The sequence below is a fragment of the Thamnophis elegans genome, chromosome Z (genome assembly GCF_009769535.1).
Source record: "Thamnophis elegans isolate rThaEle1 chromosome Z, rThaEle1.pri, whole genome shotgun sequence".
In the NCBI taxonomy this organism is placed as follows: Eukaryota; Metazoa; Chordata; class Lepidosauria; order Squamata; family Colubridae; genus Thamnophis; species Thamnophis elegans.
Genome location: NC_045558.1, coordinates 132275810 through 132296381, shown reverse-complemented (window position 1 = coordinate 132296381; position 20572 = coordinate 132275810). Strand labels below are relative to the sequence as shown.

The 20572-nt window shown below is 43.0% G+C and overlaps 1 protein-coding gene across 1 annotated transcript; it reads right to left on the bottom strand.

Annotated features, from left to right (window-relative positions):
• Positions 1-4249: 4249 nt before the first annotated feature.
• LOC116521841 (vomeronasal type-2 receptor 26-like) lies at positions 4250-16018 on the bottom strand. Its single transcript, XM_032236492.1, has 6 exons — positions 15960-16018; positions 13605-13896; positions 11209-12084; positions 8687-8914; positions 6067-6193; positions 4250-5148 (listed from the first exon to the last, which is right to left on the bottom strand). The coding sequence occupies exons 1-6, from the start codon at positions 16016-16018 to the stop codon at positions 4250-4252; spliced, it is 2481 nt and encodes an 826-aa protein (XP_032092383.1).
• Between the last annotated feature and the right edge of the window lie 4554 nt (positions 16019-20572).

Here is a 20572-nt window from a genome sequence, read left to right as displayed (position 1 = left end):
GGTCAATGCGACCAAAGCGGTTTCTGTGCTGTAACAATAGCAGTAGTAACCAGGTCTGAAGCCGGACTGGAAGGGGTCCAGGTAGTCGGCTTCCTCCAAGGACCGCTGGAGCTGGTAGGCCACCACCTTCTCAACAACCTTCCCAATAAAGGGGAGGTTGGAGACTGGATGATAGTATCCTGTATTGTGGGGGCATCAAACTCAATGCAGAAGAGCTGGATCTGGTCTGCAAGGTGCTTAGATCTGGCCCATGGGACTGCCCTGGAAACAATGAAAGACCAGCCCCTGTTGCCTCTGCCAGAGAAAATAGAGCTCAGGAGGGCCTCCCAGACTCCATTTTCAGCCATGATGGCCTCCTGAGCCCTCTGCCAGTGAAACCAGAGCTTAGGGCCCCCATGGGTGTGACTCCTGAAGCCCCATTTTAACTGAGAGCGGGCTAGCAAAACAAACTATAAACAAAACAAAAGGAGAAATGTTTTCCTTTTTGCATTTGAGCATCCAAGAAAGGATAGGAGAAAGGGAAAGAGGAAAGACAAAGAAAAAGAAGGAAAGATGGTGTCAGGGCTGCTTCCCTCAATAACCAAGAAAGAAACCACTCAACTCCATTTTTTAGAATTAAGAGTACTTTTACTGGTTATGAGTAGATAGTAGCTAGGCAAAGCAAGATCTGAGGCAAAAGTGTGCATAATCATAGATATCAATAGCAATAGCAATAGCAGTTAGACTTATATACCGCTTCATAGGGCTTTCAGCCTTCTCTAAGCATTTTACAGAGTGAGCATATCGCCCCCACAGTCTGGGTCCTCATTTCACCCACCTCGGAAGGATGGAAGGCTGAGTCAACCTTGAGCCGGTGAGATTAGAACCGCTGAACTGCAGATAACAGTCAGCTGAAGTAGCCTGCAGTACTGCACCCTAACCACTGCACCACCTTGGCTCTCAATATGTGACTCAACCCCCTCCCCTTGGTAACCCCATCCCATAGTCCAATCCAAAACTCCACAGGTGTCATGTGGGAGACATCTTCAAAAATCATCATCAGGTTGGTATGCCGGACAGTTGGCCTTGGCCAACCCCTCTCTCTGCAGCATGCATAGTAGATGGTGAGAACAACTCCCTTATTACAGTCACTCCAGCACAGAATATTTCCCTCACCCAAATACCATGCCCCCGCTCCCCGTTTCAATGGCAGCCGAAAAGCAAGCAGCAAAACAGAGGCTGACAGATGGGAAGAGAGTAAGGAAGGAAAAAGAAAAAAAATAGAGGAAGAAAGAAGAATGAAGAGGGAAGGAAAAAGAAGAAAAGGAAGGAGATTATAAGGAGAGGAAAGGAGGGTCTGAGGGAAGTATGCCTTAGCACTTGGCCACAACAGGTGCCCTTGACAAGTGATGTCAAGCTGGCCACACACACCTCGGCCACACCTCCCCCCCCCAAAGGTTAAACACAACCCTGATGTGGCCCTCAATGAAATTGAGTTGATGAAGGTGACTCTCCAAAACACAGGATTACTAGAATTAGAAGACCATGAACTAGGATTTGGATGGCCCATCCACTTACGGTATAATAAGGTAAAAATAAATGCTGATTTTTAAGAACCACTGTGTAAAGCGTGCAGTGGTGGGTTTCAACATTTTTTAGAACCTCTTCTGTAGGTGTGGCCTGCTTTGTGAGAATGGCTTGCCGGCCATGTGACCGGGTGGGTGTGGCCAACTTGTAAAATGTGGTGAAACTCACTTAACAACGCTCTTGCTTAGCAACCAAAATGTTGGCTCAGAAACTCTGGCATTTGAACCACTCAAATCTTAAAGCTGTCAAGTTACAAGACCCTTGCACCCCTAACCCTTTAGAAAAAACCCCCCAGGGGTGTTCAAACTTGACAGCTTTAAGATTTGTGGACTTCAACTCCCAGAATTCCTCCTCTCGCTCTTCATCTTGATGATGTGCAGATGGACGGAGGGGAGGGAGCTGGAACCGGTTCTAAACAGCACTGTAGATTTGTGGAATCTCTTCTATAGAAGAGGTTAGAACTGGCAGGAACCCACCCCAGAAAGCATGCCATCCAAAGGGTTTGGAACAAGGCTCAGTAACAGTAACAGAGTTGGGAGGGAAATTGGAAGTCATCTAGTCCAACCCCCTGCTCATGCAGGAGACTTGTACTAAGGATTCAAACTGCCGAACTGCCGACCTTTCTGATGGACAAGCTCAGTGTCTTAGCCATTGAGCCACCTAGTCAGGCTAGTCAGTTTCTTTTGAAGTTACCTCTTTAGCTGTCACTGCAGGAAGACTTTTTTTTTTTGAGAAAAAGGTTTAACCTAGATTAAAAAAAAATATGGGTTTGAATTTGTAAAAAAATGTATTTGAATAGTATTGTGTAATATTGATGAACATGTTATAGCCAAAGTTTATAAATTGCAAGTGAAATTGATTTTGGAGAATGAATGTGTGAAGCATTGCATGATTCAAGGGACAAAGAATTCTGGGTATAATACAATGCTTGAACAATAGGAAAATCTGTGGACAGAAGTTTTAAAACTTAAGGTGAATTTTAACACAAGAATTTTTTAAAATAAAATAATGGACTATTGTATTTAACACCCAATAAACTGTCAAAGATGTGCAAAACTATTTCAAATGTAGAGTGTGTTGGAAATGTAAATGCGAGGAAAGAACTTTTAGTCATCTTTGCTGGACTTGTAATAAAGCAAATGTCAACTCTCAAAGCATCCCTGGCCTGCTCTCGAGTTGCCATAAGCAAGAAAGGTGGAGGGAACTGATGGAGCAGCACAGCAGCCACAACCAGAAGCACATTCCACATATATTTTTCTTAAGGCTGTCTCCCAGGTTACTTGCAATAGGCAGAAGGTCGTGATCTCTACAGCCCACAAAAGTGCTCTATTGAAGTATGTGATTTATGACACTCCTTGGGCGAAGGGGGAAACAGGGTCATACTTGGGCCGTAAATTATGTAGGGTCAGAGCTGGCTTCACTTGCTATGTGTTGACATATTGCTCCTAATAAATAACTAGCTTTCTTTTGAATCTTGGCTTGAGGCTCATGATTTAATTAAAGCATCCATCAGAACCATGACAGCAAAGAAATATTGGGGAAGAGTCATATTTTAATACAGAAGATTTGTAAAAATAATGTAAAAACTAAATCAGAAGTTTTTCTTTTAGGCTTAAAGGACAAAGAAGTTGAAAAAAAAGAAATGCTGAAGAATGCTTTAGGCACAAAAATGGAAAGATACTCTAATTCCCATAATAGATGGATAGATGGAAAAATTGATGGAACTGGCAGAGATGTCTAGTTTCTGAATTTTTGTGCCTGAGATGGAAAAAAAATGAACTGTTCACTTTGACTAAGTAGATAAAATTGTTGTTATAGAAATGACTAGTGCATATTAAGTATGTAAAATTGAAATGTTGATGCTGTAAAGTTTCATTCTACTGCACTAAAAAGAGTCAGAATTTCTTTCTTTCTCCTCCTTTCCTTCCCCCCTTTTCCAATTATTTTCATTTCCACTTGTATTTTATATATTGACAAGTTAATAAAATCATGAAACAAATGTTCAGTGAATCTTGAGGTTGATCCCTCCCTGGATCCACTTCGCAAAAGGGTGCTCCAATTGGGAAGGTTCAAAGGGCAGGAATCTGACTGTCTGCACAGAACACCACCTTGTCTCCCCATTGAAGTGGTGCCTATTTTATCTACTTGTATAGAACATGCTTTGAACTCTTAGGTGGAGAAGTCCTGAAGTGTACCCTGACAAGCAATGCTAAGATGTGAACTGCTGGTGTAGAAATCATCTCCACTGCCATTGAGTAAATACAACTAATGCTCATCTTGATATAGACATAGTTCTTTCCCTCCCACAAGAATTGGTTTGTAAAACATTGAAAACTAACATAGAACAAATTAATTAAATCATAAGGGAAATATCTTCCTGCAAAATGCACATCCCCTTCCAGAAAAGACACAGCAGGCTGTGAGAAATTCTAATGTAAAGGGCAAATGCAGCAATGTCTCTTTTAACTTTATTATCTGTTTACATAATTTATTTCCTAATAGATTAGTTTTATATGTACGGATTTGGAAATAAATGTACCTCATAAGTGTTTGAAATCTTTGCACATCAGATTACTTTTTTTTATTCATATTTATGAAGATGGCCGTATGTATAGATCCAGTTAACTATTAGATAGATAATAAGATCTCATAACAATTTGCTTGTTCAAAATTGGTTCTTTTTCTATTTCTTATGTGTTAATTGCTCTCTAGTGTTGAGCTCAGGCCTCAATATAATTATATAGAATTTAGGGATGAAGATGCATCCCAGTAAGCCAGCACTGGAAGACAGGATAGAGAAGATCTCCACAGCCACCATGTATTTCCCCTTGGTGCTCAGGTAGGTGGGGACAAAGGTCAACCAAACGCTGCAGAAAACCAACATGCTGAAAGTAATGAATTTGGCTTCATTGAAACTATCTGGCAACTTCCTGGCTAGGAAGGCCACAATGAAACTGAGAAGAGCCAAGAAGCCCATATAGATTAAGACACAGTAAAACATGGCGATGGAGCCTTCATGACATTCAACTATGATTTCTCCATGTAGTGTCACCATGTCCAAATCTGGAAATGGAGGAGAAGTACTCAGCCAAACAATACAAATACCTAGTTGAATGAAGGAGCAGAACCAGATAATAGAATAGGCCAACTTTTGCCCCACCCATTTGTGGAATAGGCTTCCTGGCTTTGATGCTAGGAATGCTACAACAACTGTGATGGTTTTGGCCAATATAGAAGAGATTGCAATAGAGAAGATGGTGCCAAATGTTGTTTGTCGGAGTAGACAGGTGGCCTTATTGGGCTGTCCAATGAACAGAAGTGAGCAGAGGAAACAGAGAAATAGGGAGGTAAGTAGAAGGTAGGTGATGTTGCGATTGTTGGCTTTGACAATAGGAGTGTCCTGTTGCTTAATGAAGATTGTAAACACCAAAGCTGTAACCAGGGAAAAAAGAAGAGCCAGAGAAACCAGAGTAATGCCTAGTGGTTCTTCAAAGGAGAGGAAATTCAGTGATTTTGGAATGCACTCATCATGAGCTTGGTTTGGAAATTGATTCGCTGGACAACGTGCACAATTCTCCATGTCTGAAAAAGAAGAAAAGATTTTCTGAACAGAATGAAAGTTCCAGAATTGCTTTTCTGGAGTTTCTCACAAAGAACATTTACACAAAAGATGTAAAGTCTTTTGTAACTCACTAGTCTACCTATATATAAAATGAGCATTGAGGAAAAAAAAACTATAAAGATTTCCCTACATTAGAATCCTCTTGGCCTATAGGAGTGCACTAGCTTTAACAGCATTTCTGAGGAAGACAATAACATGTAAAAATTTCTAAATGTCTGTCATCTAGTGGAAAAGAGAAAGAAGAAATTTTAGATCCTGGAAGACAGGCAGTAGCACTAGAGCTGTGATGGCACACAGAGCCCTATCTGCGGGCGCATGAGTCGTCATCTCAGCTCAGCTCCACCATGCATGTGTGTGCCTCCTGCCAGTGAGCTGGCTTTTGGGTCTCTGCCTTGCATGCACGGAGGGTGGGGTGCATGCGGAAGATGTGTGTGTATGTGAAGGGGCGGGGCATGCAAGAGGTTCATGTGCATGCGTGGAGGGGTCATACTTGCATGCGCGAGGAGTTGGGCACCCATGGGTATGTGTGCATGCATGGGGGCAGGGTGCATATGGGGGCCACGTGCAATTGCAGGGGTGGAGGACACCTGGGAGCACACATTGCCTTTGGCACTCGGCGACAAACAGGTTATCCATCACTGCACTAGAGGATAGTAGAATAGGAAATGTCCTTCTGATTGACTGCTTGCTTGACATAAGGTTCCCCATCACTTGGATTAAACTTCACCTCAAGGATAGAGAGGTGGGCTACAGGATAGCTCTTGCTTTTCTCGATTTGAGATGAACCAATGAACCAAGCAATACAATTGAAGAAATTCTTGTTAAGTAGAAGAAATGAACTTTTAAGCATGGGTCAATTGGTATGCCACGAATCTTACCCATTTGTCTGGATATCATCTTTTCTGGACACCGAACACAAGCATAGCAGCAAAATTTCCGGCCTTCAATCTTGTTCTTTATTTTCCCCAGAGGACAAGGGTCATTACATAATGAGGAAGGAGGCAGCTATCCCCAAAGAAACAAAGAGGTCAGTATTAGTCTTTTGTTTTTGCTTACAGCCAATGAATATGAATAGCTGCCCGGAGTCCCCTGGGATTGGGCAGCCTATAAATCTAATAAATTGAATTGAATTGAATGAGATAGTAGAGAATCAGCCCTGCCATGAAGCAGACTCAGACGGTTTAATCACGAAAATGGTTTCCCGAACAGAACAAAAAGGTGAGCATTAACTTTTTCTCCCTTCCACAGACAATGAATAAGAATCAGACTGTTGATAGTCCTTACATAAAAAAGACAATCTGACTGGGAAATGATTGCCGGGGCCAGGAACTTAACTGATTTGTTTCTAGTTTAGGTGAAGTTCAATTAATGAAAGACAACCTAGTGTGAGTGCAGTGGTGGATGCGGTACGGTTGGAACGGGGCCGGCGGCATCCTCGTGCATGCGCGCAATTCACACATGCGTCTTAGCACCTGCGCGATGCTCCAGCTGCTCGCAGAGAATCGCGCAGGCGCTGTATGTGCATGGAAGCGCAGAAGCCTTCAAAGATCGGTAAGGAGCGCGGGCGGGCGGGTGGGCCCTTCGGCGCTCCCGGAAGTTACTTACTTCCGGGTTTACCGACCAACTGGTCCACGCAGACTGTCGTGGACCAGTTGAAACCCACCCCTGTGTGGGTGGGTGACCAGGCTGAGACTGAGGGAAGGGTGAAGCAGATCATCAGTTTGGAATCTCTTTGCACCCACAAGAGATATAAATTCAGCCCTCCTTGGATTCTGTTGATTTTTATATACCGCCAACTTGGTTGACTGTTAGTAGTTCAGATTTTTGTAGAGATCTTTATCAGGCAATAAACTGAATTTTAGCTGATGTCTAATTAATGAAACACAGCCCACTGTAGAAGATGGCTGGGCTGAGACTGAGGAAGGGATCAAGGACGTCATCAGTTTGGAGATCTAAGAGATGTAAGTTCAGTCTTCCTTGTTTATGTTGATGCTTATTTACCACCCATTTTGGTTTGACTGTTAGTAGTTCAGATTCTTGCAGAGACCTTCAGCAGGCAATAAACCTATATATTTATTTGAACTCCTTGGACTCCTGATTTTCTGAGCTTGACATTCACATTTCTATCCATATCCTGATTATTTTCCAATTCCTCCACATGTTTATTACTATCTATAAACTACTACATCGTATACTGTATGGCGTGGTTACTTGACACACAAGTATAATTGTCACCGGTATGTTTCTCACAGTCACCTTGACCCATGAGATGAGCAGGAAATAAATTAAACAATCAACCAATCAATCAATATTCAAATTCCCATCACCTTATTCCTATTTGAACAGGTTAGAAACTCTAAAGGTTAAACACTTTAAAGAATGAGAGTATCCATCAATAAGCAGTCCAGTAATGTAGTACATCTGTTTTGCACACCTTTGATAAAGATGCACTGAAATTTAATTGGGGCCTATGGGCTAGTTGTCCTCTATGGACTAAAGAAAAGAATGGAAGGATGAAAAGCAGTGTATATGAAATTAATTCTTTTAGTTCATTTCATTGTAATGTGTTGTGGCCCAGCAGGAGCCGTTGGAGCTGCCGCCAGACTCTGACAGCGAGGGGTCATGAGTTGGCCCTGGAGGAGGTGGAGGACCCTGGACAGGGTGCTGACTCTGAGCAGGGCGAGGAGAGACTGGTTGGCCACCAGGTGGCGCCGGAGCCTTGGATCAGTGGGAAGGAGACAAGAGGGAGTGATCCAGAAAACACCTATGAGTTGTTTCGGGATGCACGCCGTCGAAGGGCTACTCCGCGGCAAGAACAACTGTATAATTAGAGGAGATGATTACGCTCAGCTGATGCTTATTAAGATCCTCTCCTGATTATAAAAGAGACTGCTTGTGGCACGCCCTTTTGCAAAAGTCAATGTTAAGGACTAACAAGAAACAAACTTGGCAGGCTGGATTGCTGCCAGAGTTTGTTTGCATTGCTGCCCAGTTTTGTAGGACTTGCTGCCAGAGTGCTTATCTCTTTGTTTATGTGGCTTGCAGCCAATGAGAGTCTTGACTGATTAAAAGAAACCTTCTTATTTATGTTGGTTTTGGCTTTCGTTCCTGGACAGAGGAGGGGGGTCAGAACAGTAATGGTAAAAGGCAAAGGTGAGGGTTCCCCTTGCACATATGTGCTAATTGTTGCCGACTCTAGGGGGCGGTGCTCATCTCTGTTTCTAAGCTGAAGAGCCAGCGCTGTCTGAAGACGTCTCCGTGGTCATGTGGCTGGCATGACTAAACACCGAAGGCACACAGAACACTGTTAAGTTCCCACCAAAGGTGGTCCCTATTTTTCTACTTTCATTTTTACACACTTTCGAACGGCTAGGTTGGGAGAAGCAAGTAATGGGAGCTCACTCCATTATGCAGTGCTAGGGATTCAAAATGCTGAACTGCCAACCTTTCTGATCGACAACCTCTCAGTGGCTTAGATACTGAGCCACCTGATGGTACCTGAGTGAATTCATGATGCCACTGGATTTTGTCTAGATGTATGTGGAAGGTTTTTCCTGTAGGAGCTTGGGGGTCCATTTCTCCAACTGGGATGTTGATGTAAGAGTTGTTTGGGAAAGTAATCAGGTTCACAATGTCAAATCCGGCTTGTAATGTTCCATCTTCATTTAATTTAATTTCATCTCTAGCATTGTTGTTGAAGGAGATCCTCTGCAGGAATGGGTGGAGCTTGCAGGAGAAAAAGCACAAAAGTTAAAGTGCATATCGAATATAGAATAACAGAATTGGTAGGGTCCTTGGAGGTCATCCAGTCTGCTCAAGCAGGAGACTCTATACCAGTGATGGTTAACCTTTTTGGTAACGTGTCTCAAACGGTAGCGAGATTGCTATGTGTAACACCTGTGGCACGCATGCCCGAGGTTTGCCATCATGGCTCTATACTATTTCAGACCAATGTCCAGTCTTTTTTTTGAAAGCCTCCAGTGATGGGGCACCCACAACTTCCAAAGACAAGCCATTCCAGTAGTTGATTTTTCTCACTGTTAGAATTTTTCTCCTTATTCTTAAGTTGCTTCTCTCTTTAAATACTTTCCATCCATTGGTTCTTCTCTTGCCTTCTGGGGTTCACTGACAAATGCACGCTCGACAAAAGCACGCTGATGAAACCGCGGCGAGAAAACCGCAAGGTCAAAATCACGCTGACGAATGCGCACAGAAGCGCTCCGACAACAGCGCGCTGACAAAAGCGCGCCTTCAACAAACAACTAATAACAACCTAATAACCCTAACCCTAACCCTTACCTTAACTTAAATCACGTTTTGTGGGTGCGGTTTTGTTGGCGCATTGTTGTGGGCGCATTTATGACGTTGCGGTTCTCGCGCCACGGTTTCATCGGCATGCTATTGTCCTGCGTGCATTTGTCGGGTCATGGCCTTCTGGTGCTTTGGAAATTAGGAAACTCATCTTTGTGGCAGCCCCTCACATATTGGAACACTTCTATCATACCTCCTTAGTCCTTCTTTTCACTAGACTAGTTATCCCCAATTCCTGCAACCATTCTTTATATGTTTTAGTGCCATGATGGCAAACCTATGACACATTCTTGAGAGCATGCGAGGTGTTGCCCTGTCAGCTCTAGCTGATTTTCGGCCATTTTACATCCTCTGGAAGCTTCAGGACGGTTCCCTGAAGCCCCCAGAGGGCGAAAAACAGCCCACGTGCAAACCAGAAGTTTGGGAATGGACTTTTGTTTTCCGTGTTGGGCTGTTTTTCAGCCTCCAGATGTTTTAGAGAAGCCTCCTGAAGCTTCCAGAGAGTGAAAAACTGCACAAGGTGTAACCGGAAGTTTGAGAAAGCCTGGGGAGGGTGAAAAACCGACTGACCAGGCCATTACTGTCTCTGGAGGGCTCCCAGGTTGGGTGTCAGGGGAGGCCATTTTCACCTTCCCCAGACTCCAAGAAACCCATGCCCGCATGTACAGGGCAGAGGGGGGGCATGAACACAGGCGCAGGGGGCACGGTGAGGGAGGGGATTAAATTATGGGGGGGAGCACACGAGCATGCACGATAGTGACGATATTCCATGTTAGATTTTTTTTAAAAATTGTACTAAATGATATTGCTCGCTGATAACTCAGAAAGGTAGTTGGAAAGAATAGGAAGCAGCAATGGGAAGAAAATCTAGGGCAGAGAACTAGAAAGGCAGAAGAAAGTTGAAGATCAGTTGTTTGGTGTGGAAAGAGAGAAAAAACTGGGATGTGTAGATAAAAGATAGTATCTTCAATGGGTCAATGCAGGGGTGAAATTCAGCAGGTTCTGACAGATTCTGGAGAACTAGTAGTGGAAATTTTGAATAGTTCAGAGAACTGGCAAATACAACCTCTGGCTGGCCCCAGAGTGGATGGGAATGGAGATTTTGCAGTATCGTTCCCCCAGGAGTGGGGAGGGAATGGGGATTTTGTAGTATCCTTCCCCTGGAGTGAGGAGGGAATGAAGATTTTGAGTATCTTTCCCCTGGAGTGAGGTGGGAATGGAGATTTTGCAATATGCTTCCCCCAGGAGTGGGGAGGGAATGGAGATTTTGCAGTATCCTTCCCCTGGAGTGGGGTGGGAATGGAGATTTTGCAATATCCTTCCCCCAGGAGTGGGGAAAGAATGGGGATTTTGCAGTATCCTTCCCCAAGGAGTGAGGAGGGAATGAAGATTTTGAGTATCCTTCCCCTGGAGTGGGGTGGGAATGGAGATTTTGCAATATCCTTCTCCTAGGAGTGGGGAGGGAATGGAGTTTTGCAGTATCCTTCTCCTGCCACACCCACCAAGCAACACCCATAGAACCAGTAGTAAAAAAAATTTGAATTTCACCACTGGGACAATGTTTCTAATGTATGAATGTTGAAGAAAGGTGAACATCAGTGATGTTCAGATAGCTGGCCTAGAATGATCTATTGATGAATTAAATCCTGCCACTCAGTTTTAACCATGAAGAATCTTTTAAAAGAGCTTTGAGAGAGAGGAAATCTTACCTGCCAAGGTTCTACAATCTTTGACCACATTTGATCCCCATCCTTTTGTCTCTTCTGATGTGTCCTAATTGTGTGAGCAGCATGTAAGGCTTGAGCCAAAGCATAGACAGCATTGTAGATACTATAACTATGACCAAGTATGCTAGTTTCAAAGAAGGGTGCGGGAAGGTCCTCCAACCTTTCCTCTCCAGTACATTCCTCACCTTGAGAAGCACCATGATTGCGTGGTATGCAGTCAAAAGCTTGGTGCCAGAAATCTCTCATAAAGCCATCTTCATTTGCCCCAGATGGGGTGACAGCCTGTACAAATTGTCGGAAACCTGGAAGTTCTTTTTTGCTAATTGAGAATGAAATGGCCCCATGGAACATTTGCATATCAAGAACCCTTTGTAAGGAATGTAATGTAAAGTCATTTTGGGCCATCGTGATCCACACTTTTCTCATACAAAAGTCCTCTAAAAAATCAGAAGTTGTTGGAAGAATAAATTTGGTCAGCACTATAGTAGAGGCAAGCCACATAAAGACTATATTTTCTCCGTATATGACAACTGCATTGGCCACTTTCTCTTTGAAAATGGTAATATGCTGCGCAGCTTGTTCAATTATCCCAGATAATTCATAAAAATGGAAATTTCTCTCAACCCTTTCAGTGAATTCGGAGCAGATTTCATTTTGAGAGAACATGGGTTCCAGAGTTTGTATGAAATGTTCCCCATGTTTGTCATCTACAATGACAAGTCCTACCCATCTCCATCCAAAGTGCAGGAGGAGCTGGATTAAACCCTCGTACTGGAGAGCTTCATCGGGGGCCATGCGATAAAAAGGGGGGAAACGTGATTCATCAGCCACTGTCAATTGAAATGAACCATAGGAAATCTAAAAGAAAGAAGGAAGGAGTGAGTGAATTGTCTATTAATCTGTCTCTCTGTCTCTCATCCACCTAGTTCAGGTCTTTTGCTCTAGCTAAGCTGTTTGAATTTAAAGATACAAAATGTTGATTTTTCCCCAGGTTAACCATTCTTCCATATGTTGTCCTCCACATCTGTCAATAGAAAACCCAGATCTTAAAATATATGAATTGAAAACAAAGCAGCAATGATAAGTGTTCTGACCCCCTCCTCCGTCCAGTAACAAATGCTGAGACAAGCTTAATTGGAATTTCTCAGTACTTTATTAGCAAGAAACCAAAACCTCGGTGGCTGAAAGCCAAGCATAACAAACAGATAAGAACCTTGGCAGCAACTCAGACTTCAACAGATAACAGCTTCTCCAGCATTAGGAATGACATTGAATCCTGCAAAACCAGGCTCCTCCCAGTCTCTCTTTAAATACAATCTTGAGAGGAGCCTAATTATAATCACCTGGATCCAATTATCTTTTGTAACTGCGTAGCTGCTCTCTACGTCGATCTGCCCGGCATTGCTGGGCATCCAGGACCACCTCCCTTGTCTCCTCCCCACTGCTCCAATGCATGACATCAGGATCACACCCCCTTGTCTCCTCCCCACTGCTCCAACGGCTCCTGCTGGGCCACAACAGATAAGTATCATAACCACACACATTCAACTTTGCTCTAAAATTCTGTATGTTGCAATTGCTGAAAGCAGCCATCTCCTGAAGCAAAATTCATATTAATCACACTCTGAACCTTAAAAGCTCAAGGTTCCCCTTGCACATATGTGCTAAACATTCCCGACTCTAGGGGGCGATGCTCATCTCCGTTACAAAGCCAGTGCTGTCTGAAGACGTCTCCGTGATCATGTGGCCGGCATGACTAAACGCTGAAAGTGCACAGAACACTGTTACCTTCCCACCAAAGGTGGTCCCTATTTTTTCTACTTGCATTTTTATGTGCTTTTGAACTGCTAGAATCTGGCAGAATCTGGAACAAGTAACGGGAGCTCACTCCATTACATGGCGCTAGGGATTCGAACTGCCGAATTGCCAACCGTTCTGATCAACAAGCTCAGTGTCTTAGCCACTGAGCCACTGTGTCACCTCTGAACCTTACATTGTTTCTTATCTAATTCTACATCTCTTCACTGATGAACCATGAAATTGTTCCTTGAAGGGAAAAATATAGATTGATAATCTCTGTGATAGCAATTTCACAAGTCTACTTATCTTAATCTAGGGTCACTACCAACATGACACAGTCAACTCACTGCAGAACAACTTGCCCAAGGATAACTTAATTGAAGATAACTGTACTCTAGAGCCTCTCTCCTCTTAGTATCATTAATATTACTATTAATAATAGTTATCTCATGTTGAGTTGTCTTGTGACAAGTTGTACTGCGGTGAGTTGGCAATGGTGAGTTGGCAATGATGAGTTGGCAATGATGAGTTAGCCACAGCAAGTTGTTCCATTCTGCTTGGCTAATCTATAGTTCAACCTGTGGGATCTTGAAAAGCTGCAATATTTCTGCCATGCGTATGGACGTTTCAGGGCTCATCCCTCCAATGATCCCCACAATTTTCTTTCTGGTTCCACAAATATAGTTGGGGACAATTTTATGCAATTTAAAAAGCAGGTCCAGAGTGGTACAGTAGGTCATTCGAGAATCAGAATAGGTGTCATAGATGTGGAATCCAAGAGTGACGTTGGGCAAGATGGGAGGATCCTTGTTGATCTCTTTCACGGCAAAGACTAAAGCCAAGAGATGTTGGTAGAACTTGGTTACCACGCTGTAAATAAAAAAAGATCTGCTTCAAAAGAGGATTGTTACTTGTTACGCTATTAAAGAGATATGCAGTGAGGAAAAAAATCATAAATGATATTGAAAACAAAGTAAATATATTGTGCTTTTCCTTTCCTAGACTGCCCTTGCATTATATGTATTGGAGATACTGTATTGTTGAATTTTGCCATTTGTCTCTTTTGCCTCAAATTCACGTTCAATATAAAGTGGATGGTTGAACAGTACACTTTAATAGATTCTTAAACCGCGATACCCAGAAAAGTTAACGTAAGTTCTTCTGTGTGGTTTAATATAATGACGTGTTCTGTTTAGAACTATTGGCTGAACCGTGAAAGATAAAAGGGAGATATAAATTCCTGAAATTGCTGAATAAATATCATGTGAAAGAGTCTACACAGACAAACACACACAGAGAAATTCATATTATCCAGGCTTTAGAAAGGAGAGATTATTTTTATCTAAATTTTTCCATGTGAATTTTAGTCCTTTATCAATTTTCATTTGATCTACAATTAGAACACATTCACCTTATTAATTACTGCACAATCTGCCAATACCATTCAATCTTGTAAAAACATTTTGCTCTTTGTAATGACAATTGTATGGGAGAGCAGCAGTAATCATTAAATCATTCCAGAAGATGAGTCCCAAAACTTTGAAGAGATTACTGAAGAGATTACTGAGATGGAAAAAAAATGGAATGGGTTGATTTTTTTAGTGAGAATCTCTGAGCCGAGTGTAACTAATTTATGAGTAAATATTATAGACTAGGTCAGCAATGGATCTGAGAATCCCAGCCACGTATTTAGAAATTCAGGTTTCTTCCCACGGAGAATTGTTTCTGCTATAAGAATTTCAGAGAAGATTGTGAGTAGAACAATCTGTGTTTCTACCCTTCTGGTGAATGTTTGCATTGCCCCGTTGCATTGCTCATTCCTAAGATTGTAAGAAGCCCGGAGATATTTTGAAATAGGACAAGTGGACCTCAAAAGTTTAATCGGTACATTAAAAAATGGCAGTCATGATGTGAATAACTAATACCTCCCCAAAGTTTTGGAAATTATTTTTCAGTCCACTGTCAATGCATTGCTGGACTCAATGGTCTAAGGCAGTGGTTCTCAACCTGGGGGTTGGGACCCCTTTGGGGGTCGAACGACCTTTTCACAGGGGTTGCCTAAGACCATCATAAAACACATATTTTCGATGGTCTTAGGAACCGAGACACCAATTTGATGGTTGGGAGTCACCACAACATGAGGAACTGTACTAAAGGGTCCCTGCATTGGGAAGGTTGAGAACCACTGGTCTAAGGAAAGGCTGAGGATAGAAAAGAGTATATCTAAAATATTATAGTACTTTTTATGTTAAGGTGAATTATGGCTGGTGCTTTTTTTGTCTCTAACCAGGAAGAGGGTTCAGTTCTCAATAGAATAGCTGCTTGCCCTAGTCCAGTGATGGCAAACCTTTTCAGCATCGAGTGTCCAAACCAGAACACCTGTGAATGCGTGTGCATATATGTGCACTGTCGCACCAGAAGCCCGAAGACCAGCTGCCTGGCATGTGGATGCCTGTTGTTTTGGCTGTTTTTCAGGCCAAAAACCTGTTTTGGGGCGGTTTTCAGCCATTTTCCAGCACTCTGTTGTGTGCGCTGGAAATTAAAAGAGGAGCTGGTGATGGGGAACATGCCCACAGAGATGTCTCTGCATGCCACTTTTGGCACATGGGCTATAGGTTCGCTATCAGGGTCCTAGTCTATTGGCTTTGTGTTCAATTGTCTAAAATAGGACGCTGAGTTAATTTATTTCTATTTATTAAGCTGTGACAAAGGATCAGACATTTCTATTCGTTATCACACGATGATGCCACCTTTCTCTTTTACAGAGATGGAAAGAAGAGAGCAAGGTTAGATTAAGATCAGGCAAGAGAGTGATTTCTTACAATGGTATGTTAACCGATTCCTCAGAAGGATGTCGATTGAAAATAACTTGGGGGAAGAGGTAATGGAAATGGGACATCAATCCACCAATGAGAAGTCCTCCCTCTTGGTACCATTCGTGGGGAATTCGAATGGCTTTATCTCCCGTGCAATTCAGAGGTTGTACCTTCATGGCCCATTCGGGAAACAGTAATATCGCAAAAATGCCCAACATTCCTGCTCATTTCACTTCTTCTGTACTGATGTTGTCAGAAGCCCTGATTCAAGCAAGAGGTCGGCAGAACAACTGCTAGAACAACTGTGTTGAGATCTGTTTTAAGAATATGTCATGTCTCAGTACTTAATCTGTTCCTAACCTTCAGCTTCTTCTATGTCTGAATAAAGGAATGCGGTGGCTCAGTGGCTAAGACACTGAACTTGTCAATCAGAAGGGTTGGCCATTCGGCAGTTCGAATCCCTAGTGCCACATAACAGAGTGAGCTCCCGTTACTTGTCCCAGCTTCTGCCAACCTAGCAGTTTGAAAGCACGTCAAAAATGCAAGTAGAAAAATAGGAACCACCTTTGGTGGGAAGGTAACAGCGTTTCGCACACCTTCGGTGTTTAGTCATGCCTGCCACATGACCACGGAGACATCTTCGGACAGCACTGGCTCTTCTGCTTCGAAACGGAGATGAGCACGGTCCCCTGGAGTCGGGAACGACTAGCACATATGTGCGAGGGGAACCTTTACCTTATGTCTGAATGCCTAAATACTCAAAGTGTTGCTCTTGATTTGAATACCTGATTTTTAGGCTCTTTCTTCACTCATAATTTAAGAAAGCATCAGCAGATTATGTCCATCACAACATTTTCTCTTGATCCTCAAGCTTTGCGAATTTTGCAGAATTTTAATACATTTTATACATTTCCTCTAAGATGGTTTTCCTTGCATACCTTCCATGTGTACAGCCATGTAGGTAGCCTCACTTGTTGAAGTCTGGAGAATCTCTCCACTCCGGAATGGGCAATAGGCCGATAGGGATTGGCTGATACACAGTCTAAAAATATGATTTATGCTGTGAAGAGCAAACTGCCCCCCCCCAGGTTTGGCAGCTGTTCCCTTACTGGTTCCGTAATGGCTGTAAAACACTTCAACCAGTTTGGAGGAAGGGTCCTCAGCTGGGAACAATATATAGGAGGTTTATATTGATTCTGCAGTTTGTCACAGGTATTTCCTTCAGAATTACCTTGAAGGCCACTGGAGGATTGACCTGGTGACTTAATCACAGTGTATGTGATAACAAGGCATTCCTATTTGTAGAACTGCTGAAGCAAACATGTTTGTAAGATGCCACAAGAAACTTTCTCAATTTGCTGTGTGAGTTTGATGAACTTGAGGTCTATGATTGGACAGAGTGATCTGTTGATTGGAATTTGGAGGCTTCCCTCATAGTTAATCATCCTTACATCACTGTCCAATTGGATTAACACCATGTATGATGTAAAAACCATGATCACAAAAATAACCACAACTGCTTGAAAGCGTTAGCTGGTCCAGAATGGAGTGGTGTGCACAATTTTGGGTGCATCAACCTTCAATGTTTAGCACTGTGGTGGTGCAATCTACATTGCCACAAATATGTTTGTGGGTGAATTCAGGATACTGGTCAGCCAGAGGTTTCTGCCTATTCCACCAGATTCCATAGATTGGCATGCTCCAGATCCTCTCTATTAAACAATGACATCTGGTGTGACTTTGGCAATATGCTGTCTCTGTTGTGGCACCAGCCTTATGATACAGACACCCCCACAATCTGGCATGTTTCAATCCTCTAGCCTTTGCAGACAGATGAGAAGACTTGAGATATCCCCTCAGGATGTTAGGTAAAGGTAAAGATTCCCCTCGCACTTATGTGCTAGTCATTCCTGACTCTAGGGGGTGGTGCTAATCTCCATCTCAAAGCCGAAGAGCCAGAGTTGTCTGAAGACGTCTCTGTGGCCAGCATAACTAAATGCTGAAGGTGCACAGAACACTATAATCTTCCCATAATTGGTGTGGGACGAGGGGGGTCAGAACACATGGGTGATTTATTTCCTAAAAGATTAGTCTTAGAACATAGAAAGTTGGAAGGAATCTTGGGGGTCATCTAATCCAACCCTATACCATTTCAGAGAAATGGCTGTCCAATCTCTTCTTAAAAGTCTCCAGTGATGGAGCACCCACAACCTCTGAAGGCAAGTACTGTATTTTTTGGATTATAAGATTCACCTTTCTCCCCCCCCAAAAAGAGGGAGAAAATCTGTGTGCATCTTATACACTGAATACAGCATTTTTTCCTTCCGAAACCCTGCCCCCTTTGCAAAAATGGCCATGCATAGCCTTTAGGAGGCTTCTGGAGTGCTCCTGGGGGCTAGGGAGGGCAAAAATGAGCAAAACATGGGGTGAGTTTTGCTTGTTTTTGCCTCGTCAGCCCCCAGGAGCACTCTACAACCACCTAAAGGCTATGCATGCCCTTTTTTGACAAAAAAATGGGCCCATTTTCACAAAAAATGGGCCGGTTTTTGCTCGATTTTGCCCCCCCCCCCCAGCACTCTACAAGCCTCCTAAAGGCTATGCATGACCTTTTTTTTTTGACAAAGAATGGGCCCGTTTTTGCAAAAACAGGCTATGTTTGGGAGGTCTGCAGAGTGCACAATTTTTTTTTAAAAAAATTACCTCTTCAAAATATTGGTGCGTCTTATACTCTGGTGCATCTTATACTCAGAAAAATATGGTAGTTCCACTGATTAATTGTTCCCACTGCTGGGAAGTTTTTCCTTAGTTCTAGGTTGCTTCTGGAATGGTTAGTTTCCATTCTTTGTTTCTTGTCTTGCCTTCTGGTGCTTTGGAAAATAAGTCTTGTGTGTGTTTTGGAATTTGGAAAGAAACATTTTATGTACCTGTTTGAAATATCCATGGTGAAAACAGCTCAAATTTATACATACTTTATTTGTAAATGACCAAGCTGAACTTGAGGGCAAGGTCAAATGCATTATCAGTTTGGAGTCGTTAAATCCTCATTAGAGACCAAATTCCGTCCCATTTGAAGTCCATTGACTCTTATCTGGTGCCAGTTTGCTTTGACCATTAGTAGATCAGATTCTTGTGAACAGATAGCATGAAATAAACTGGAATTTTTTTTTGAGCTCTATTCTACCACCTCATTTCCTGAACCTGAGATTATTAGCTACCGTATTTTTCAGAGTATAAGACGCATCCTTCCCCCCCCCCAAAAGAGGGTGGAAATTTGGGTGCATCTTATACACCGAATGTAGCCCTGCCCACCCCCACTAGAGGCCAAAAACGTGAGGCATGGAGGCAGCGATGACTTGAGGCAATCTCTGCAGCCTGGAACAGCTGATTGGGGGGGTTCCAATCCACCTGCCAATCAGCTGTGCTGAATCAGGCGGCAATAAGTACTGAAGCTGACTTGGATGGTCAGAGTTTGCAGCAGCAATCACATTCAGAGAGCACGGTAACTGATTCAGCAGGATTCAAACTAATAATAATATACAATACATTAGCAAAAGCAGTTTTTGCCAGGCAGCAGTAAATACAAGCAAAACACAAGCAGTTTCACTTTCAGTTCTCGGCTAAACCAGGCTCCTTCCTGTCTCCTTGTTGTTCACATGGCAAATTTCAGAGTCCAAATAGCCCTCATTGGCTGACTTAGTTGCTATGCCTATTCATTGGCTGACCTTGTTACCATGTGTCAGCTGAGCACCATGGATGCTGATAGGCAGAGGCAGAATTTTTCTTCTTATTATTTTCCTCCCCAAAAGCTAAGCTGCGTCTTATAATCCAGAGTGTTTTATGCTCCGAAAAATATGGTGTATGGATAATATATTTCCTAATAGATCTTCTCTTTGGTGCTAATTGAGTTTGGGGAGAAATATTCAATTGTTTTGACTTTTAAAGACAGCAAGGTCCACATTCTGGATAGAGAGGATCTATTATATATTTAGTGTCTGAGGTAATGAGGAGACCTGTGTTGATGTAACAGGTTTATTTTGGAACAACAACCATAGCAAGAACAAGAACTTACACTCTGACAGCTCTTTTATACTCCCAGCTTTCAGAGCATTAACCAATAGGAACGTGCCAATTCTCCCACCTGAATGCAGTCATCAGAATAGACCAATCAACTAACGCCATGCCTTATTGACAGAAAGGGGGCGGGACACGTCAGTACGTAACAGGATCATTGGTTTGAAATAGTGGTACAAAGACCATTTATGTTAATATTGACCAGTCCTCTCTCAACATTGGGGAAGGGATAAGACATCACCTCTTCCCAGTCTACAACACAACTCTTGCAGCAGTGCCAAAATGCCACAACCAATTGCATGATGATTCAGGTGACACTGAGGGCACAGATAAACACTTGTGAGAGCTCTACTAGAGAATGCTAAAGACCAGAGGACAGCAAGAAAATACAATCCTTCCATCTCCCCTTCCTCCATCCTTTCAGAACCTATCCTTCCATCAGTGGTGGGATTCAAACAATTTAACAACTGGTTCTCCGCCCTAATGAATGACTGGGTGGGCGAGGCCATGGTGGGCATGGCCAGGGGGCATGGCAGACAGCACTTGGCCTCCTGCACCCCCCTGGGAGCAACAATGGGCTGCGGCAGGGGAGTGCCACCCCCCATGCCCTGTTTTGGGCCTGGTAGGCCTCCCTGCAGCCACCTGGGAGCAAAAAGAAA